This window comes from Pseudomyrmex gracilis, unplaced genomic scaffold (assembly GCF_002006095.1).
Source record: "Pseudomyrmex gracilis isolate BER0280 unplaced genomic scaffold, ASM200609v1 scaffold_186, whole genome shotgun sequence".
Taxonomy (NCBI): domain Eukaryota; kingdom Metazoa; phylum Arthropoda; class Insecta; order Hymenoptera; family Formicidae; genus Pseudomyrmex; species Pseudomyrmex gracilis.
Genome location: NW_018020770.1, coordinates 2,114 through 8,800, shown reverse-complemented (window position 1 = coordinate 8,800; position 6,687 = coordinate 2,114). Strand labels below are relative to the sequence as shown.

The following is a 6,687-nucleotide window of genomic DNA, read 5'->3' as shown; positions in this document are numbered from 1 at the left end:
GCAACCTGTTATTTTTTTTCGACGTGTGTTCATGGAATTTTATTTTGTGAGATACTTGAGATGCGTAGCTGTGAGAGTTTTGAGAAATAATAAAATTTCAATTAAATTGCTAAAAAAAAAAGACGAGAAAAATTCGTCCCGACTTCTTTTTAACTCCGTTTATACATTTTATTTGATGCGCGCTTAAAAGTAAAACTAAAGATGGAATGCGGTAGAAAATTGTAATTAATAATTAAATTCTGATTTTTTAAGATTGATTTTTTTTTCTCAAGCGGGAAATGTTGAAAGCGTTTCGTGTTCTTGGCCAAGGTTGCATGCACTTGATATTTCTCGCAGCTGCGTGCGCGAGATTAAATGCGCGCATGTAATATTGGAGCGAGTAAAAGCGATCGAGTGAGTCTAAGAGCTGAAGTTCAAGAGCATTGGAGGAAAGCTTACTGATCGGTTTCTCGACCAGTTTAGGTCAATGTACAGATTAAAGATTCCGCTTGATTATACACGCGTCAAACGTGACGATTACGAGAAGTGATTTAATTAGAAAAATTGTACACACACGGATTGATAGAATTCATAAATTCATGCGAAAACTACATTATTATGCAAATTGTTTATACATTAATTTTTTTAAAATACATTTTTTACTTAGTACGTTGTAGTCAAAATTGTGAAACCGATCTGAATTTGTTTTAATGATATAGAATATTTTAATAGATATATATAGAAGAACTAAGATATAGAATATTTATATCTTTTTAAAACTTAATTAGCTGTTTACAGTTAATTAACTGTTTACAGTTAATTAAGTTTTAAAAAGATATAAATATTCTATAATATTATTCTATAAAAAAAAAACACGTGACTCGCAAAAAATTTTTAATTGCTCAATATTTGAATATTTATATGAGCAATTAAAAATTTTTTGCGAGTCGCGTGTTGTTTTTTTTTTTTTTATTCACACGTGCATATAAGCAAGAAAGACGTTAAATAGAACGTTTAATAGAAGATGAAAGAGAGATATAAAAATCGCTGCTTCGTAGACATACATCGTAGGTAACTGCAGCGCATGCAGTCATTGTCTTTCCGCGCTAATTCGTTCGTAGCCGACGAGTTCCGCTCATCTCTGCTTTCTCCCAATTTCCGGAACCGCAGCGGAAACGGACAATAATCCATCACTGACCACACACGTACGTACATACGTTGGTCAGCAACGGTAATCACATTAGAAAGGTGTGAGATAAAAACCTTGTCATTTTTCCGACTTCCTCTATTTACGTTGAAAACCGTCTCGTTTCTTCTCACAAATTGTTTGTTCGTTTCGGTGTTGAACGCAAATATCAAATCCATAAATACGCGTCAGACGGAATCAATTCCGCACATCGTGTATAAAATCTATAAATATCTTATGCGCGTCAAAGTGTCGAAATGAACGCGCGCGGCGAAAATAGATCAAACAAATCCGGTAGGAAAAATTCCGCGCGCGGGAAAGTCGTACAAAAATATCATTAGAAATTCCGAGAGAGACCGCGTGCTCGAAGCACGACGACCCGCAAAAGGAGTCCGCCTGTGGACATCGTTCTCGTTATCGCGATCGCCGGTGCGAGAACGAAGACATACGCGTCTCACCACGTTTCACGCAACCCACCGAGATTTATATCGGTGAAAAGACGGCTATCGCGCAATTCGATACGTGATGAACGGGTACGTCGTATCGCGCATACATATATTTGCCCGCGTTTCTTATAACTGTCGGTCGTCCCGTTCGTCGTCGCCCCGTGTGTTACACATTAACGAGTTTCTCCGGACGCGGCCAGAATGCGATCCGCGATATATTACGATATACTTACGATCATCGTTTTTTTTTGAGGAGATAAAAATAAAATGTGTATCGCGCGTATTTTTCAAAGTTAACACTAGATTTACCAGACCAGTCATTTTGACTGGTCGTGCAATTTCAATTCAAAATTTTTACTGCATGTAACATTTGCTTTCCGAAATGATGTTATGACTTTTGTAGCTATAAGTAGAGAATATACATTTTATGAACTTAATGTTACTTTATATATATATTCGTAACAAATATATTTTTTGTATTTTTTAATAGGTATATTTAAATAGCTGGTATATCTAATGTTAATTTTCGTCGAAAAAAGTTCTGCGTCGCCGAATTATAACAGCAGCAACAAATTTAGCGTCTACATTGAACCTCAATTCCTCTTTTTTTATGTAGGAGTAAGAGAGAAAGTAGATCCTACTTTGACGCTGCTATACGTCCAAAATTTCCTTTTTTCCTGCCAAAGTTTTAAAGTAGTAGGGTTCAATTCTCAGCTCAGATTGCGCATTGCAGTCTCTGTTAGGCTCAAAGTAGAAGTAAAAAAAAAAGTAGATGCTACTTTGACGCTGCTATACGTCCGAAATTTCCTTTTTTCCTGTAAAGTAGGGTTTAAATTTCGACTCGGGATATATATATTCACATGTTTAAGTAAAGAAATATAATAAAAAAATATATTTTTATATTTTTAATAAGAGAAAAACATGTTTTAGTTGCAAAAAAAAATATCTTCACACACACGTGTAATTTCTTGTCTTAGAATTGAATTAACGTGTGTTGCGTGTTCTTGTACAGCGCAAACGCACAATATATCAATGGCAAATCACGTAGACAAACAGTCTTTAAATAGATTCGCACCTTTCGTTCGTTTCAGATGAGTCATCTGTACGGACTATTCAGCAAACAAGTGGCACAGTTTTGCGCCGATTCCTCGAGGCCGGACTGCACCAAGAACCTGCTCGTATCCGGCATACGAAGCCTCGCCGGCATGGATGACAACGTCCTCGACAAGCTGGATCCTTACCAGCGCGGCGCCAAGGAAATGAGTAAGAAAACTGTGTGTGGAGTGATTGATAAGTGAGATTCGAAACGACACGTGGCGTCGTACAATAGTATCACATTGCCGTTGACAAATTTCATTCTTCGAAGGAATAATAACAGACATGTCAAATGCTGGCTCGTTATCGCGCGACACAAAGCCATTTGCGACATCGATGACTTCACTGTTGCTCGAAGATTTCTTTTCATTTTATTTTTTTTTTTTTTTTCGATTCGAACGAGACAGCAATTCGAAATCGTAAATTTTGGTCAATGCAACGGACGAAATATAAACCGGTGCATTGTGAAAAATCGCGTCTATTTTTTTTAACGAGCTGTCGTTTCGAATATCTTATCAATCGTTCCACGCGTCTATCTAAAATCGATTCTGAGAACGGTTTATTTAAATGAAATCGCGGCGGGATATTACAGAAAAATCACATTTTGCGCTCGCCCGTCGAAAACTATATTTACATGAACCGTGAATTTTGGCCTTGATAGCGTCTTCGCACGGCCTCACACGCCACCTTGTAACGTCCTGTTTACAGTTTGGCGCGCGATGGTGGGAAGCAGCAGAATTTCGTCGAGGGTCAGCCACGACGGCGACGAGTCCTACTTCACTACCGGTGCGGATTTAGCAGGTATAATTGTATTCAAATCGCAAACTTCTTTTCAATTCAGCTTGATCTTTTATACGAGTCGTGCGAAAGTGGAAAAACGTGAAAAAAAAAACAAAAAAACAAAAAAAACAACCGGAACGTAATAATAAATCATCAGCTGCGAATATTAATTGTCGAAGATTCCTACGGAGATCGAAAGAAAAAAAACACATGAATAAAAGAGAAAGAAGTAATTAAGTTGTGTCTTTTTTTTTTTTTTTTTCAAACCGCAAACATGTCGCGACAAAAGAGACTTACACGCGCGCCGAAGGAAAACGTGCCTCGTGCCTCGGTTTAGAGCGTGGTATAGAGAACAAAAAAAAAAAAAAAGTACAAAATTTATGAGCTTGCTCCTTCCTCCAAGGGATATCTCTCCTCGATAGCGAACGGAAATACGCAGTATATCTATATCGCGAGAAAGTTTTCAGCCACGCGGTCTTCGATCTCGCTCGCGCTCTTCTAGAAAGTCTTTTTTTCTCCTTCGCACGATTGTGTCCCGATGGGGCGATTAATCCTCGCCGGATGTTTCGCGCGCTTTCTCCCTTTTTTTTCTCAAACAAAAATTTCAGGACCATTTTTATTTTCCGTCACTCTCGAACGCTGCACCGATCGATCTGAAAAAAAAAAAAAAAGTACAGATGAGATTCGACTTTATTGAGTAGTTTCTTGACGGGCTGTATGTAACTTTGCCGGTTCGACGATTGGTCGAGGAGTCCGACAACGAGTCGCACGACGATGAGCTGAGAAATTAGAGAGAGGTCTTCTAAAAAGTTTCGCACGGCACTCGTCGTTTCTCTAAAATCATAGATCCGATAGATAGGCAGGTCGCGAAAGGAGGTCACTTTTCTCGATGTCCACAAAGATGAGGCGGGGGCGCGCAAAAAAACCCGTGGCTTTCACATTTTCTCTGTGGCCCATATATTACACGCGTATGCAACTTGCGTGTACTAAATGATCGACACACGCGATGAAAGCCAAGTCGCTGCGCGCCCGTGATTTCAAGAATTTATACCGAACGAAATTATAGCGCGCGCGCGCACGCGCGTTCGTATCGAAATATCGGAGAAAGAAACATGTTTTTATCACATCGAAAGATTATAATGGAACGTGAATAAAAAAAAATGAGATTGTTTTGCGAAATCACGGTGACGTTTTATTGTCACATGTCTGCGTTCGCGCCGTTTGCAAATATTACGTGTTTGCGCAAGTGCGCGCGCGCATATATATCGCAAATTCCTGCACGCCTGGCTCGCGCGAAGTCCTTGTGTGTTTTACAAATTGACGATATATTCGATAGGTTGCCTTGTATTTCACAAATTGACGGTATTCGATTAATTGCCGGAAGAAAAGTATCCGAAAAATCGATATGTTAAATAAATTATCATAACGCGGAGGTCGCGCGCGCGCGAAATTGCGTTTAGGAATAAAAAATCCATCGCGCGTGCGCGCGACGAGATAAGAGAGGGCGGGGACGGTCGTTGATCTTATCTCTTCGCGACCGATCATTCTTTGAAACAAGATATTCGCTACAAGAAAAAAACAACATAAAAAATATTTCAATCAACATTTTAACTCGTTTATCGAAATGGCAGAAATCGATACGAGATACCGCTATCGAACCATCGAACGCAAATCATGTTCGTTACGTCGAACAAGTTCAACTCTGTTTGCGCAAAAATCGTACAAAGTCGAAACGTTGTTGTCCTTTCGACGAGAATTTTTGTACAAGCGAATATGAAACGTTCCGATATATTATTATATCCATTGCGTTTTAACAAGCCTGTTTCTTAATCCACGACAGAAACGAACGTTTTCAATTTCGAAGTTAAGCGGTCACATCGCGATGTAACGTAGTATTTATCTTTCTCTCTCTCTTCGATTATATTTCAGTTAGCAGCGACGGCGAAACGAACGGCCTCGGCGGCGAGGAAACCGCGTCGAGCGGCGATTACGTGCCGTCGGAATCGAACGGTCCTTATCTGGCGGGTCCGATGGTGATACGCGTTTATCCGGACGGCCGACCGGTTCCGGAAGATCAGAAGCGCCCGTTGCCGAGAGACGAGGACGCGGACGAGATGCGATACTCTCGTTTGCCGTCTATAGAGGACATCGAAGCCAAGAGCGGCAGCACGTTCTACGGGAAAGGCGCGAAGGAACCCGTAGTAACGGCCAACAGAAGACTGTCCAACTTGGAGGATTATCGACAATTGAAACTGTCGTCGGAAACGTCGCGTTTTCCTAGAAATCCGCTTTCCTACGAAAGATTGCGAGTCACGCCGCTGTACAGACGCAGAGTGCGTTATTAGTGACGAACGAGCTTTCTTGCGTCCGACTGAGATAAGAGATACCTTCGATGGATCACATCCAGTTGCAACGCTCCGCGCGATTAAGGAGAGGATTCTTGAAAAGAAAATCTCGCGCCGAGATCCTGCAGAGAGAGAGAGAGAGACGTCATCGGAGATGCGTTCTTGTCGCGGTTTCACAATATGGAAAAAAAAAAAAAAATGGAAATAAGGAAGAGAGCGCGGATGACGCGTTGAACACGGACGATTGATGCGATGACGATTCACAGCCGCAATTATTAATTCATCACCAATGAAATCGCGTTTTATAATCTACCGATATCGTCGCTACGATAAGCGCGAAAGGAAATCTTCGGGCCGTCAGACGTGATTAATGAAAATGAAGGAAGAAATCTCAAGGACGTGTAGCGTGGAATGTAAGAAAAAAAAAGAAAAAAGGAAGAAATTCTCGTCTGCGATAAAAAAAAAAAAGTTTACGCAAACCGCAAATAAATTGCGAAAATTTCACGGTTCGAGCGAACCGAAGGTCGGAGGTTTGACGATTGGTCGGTAATTAGATTTCTAGAATACGCGATCATTGAGAATATATACGTGTGTGGTTTTTTATGTGTGTTTGTACGTTATATCGATAACACAAATAATCGCCGACCATGAGAATATCACTTAGAGTTTCCGTGTATTTAATTTTCTTCTTCTTCATTTACTATTTATTTAATACTCAATGTGATTGTCATAGCTGGTGCTAACTTTTTTGGCGAATAATGTGCGATTAATTGTTTATGATTTATTCCGGACTCCATAATAAGTAAATAAACAAAAATTTAAATTTTTGTGTAACAGTTCACGAGTTTTTTGTGCT

The 6,687-nt window shown here is 40.0% G+C and overlaps 1 protein-coding gene across 1 annotated transcript in view; it reads left to right on the top strand.

Moving 5' to 3' along the window:
• Positions 1–6,311, top strand: part of LOC109858076 (rhythmically expressed gene 5 protein) — an 8,347-nt gene extending 2,036 nt beyond the window's left edge. The window contains exons 2-4 of the mRNA XM_020434972.1: positions 2,703–2,874; positions 3,415–3,507; positions 5,416–6,311. Of these exons, the coding sequence (XP_020290561.1) occupies positions 2,703–2,874; positions 3,415–3,507; positions 5,416–5,831 (681 nt within the window). The 3' untranslated portion in view covers positions 5,832–6,311. The remainder of the gene's footprint in view (positions 1–2,702; positions 2,875–3,414; positions 3,508–5,415) is intronic.
• Positions 6,312–6,687: the final 376 nt, after the last annotated feature.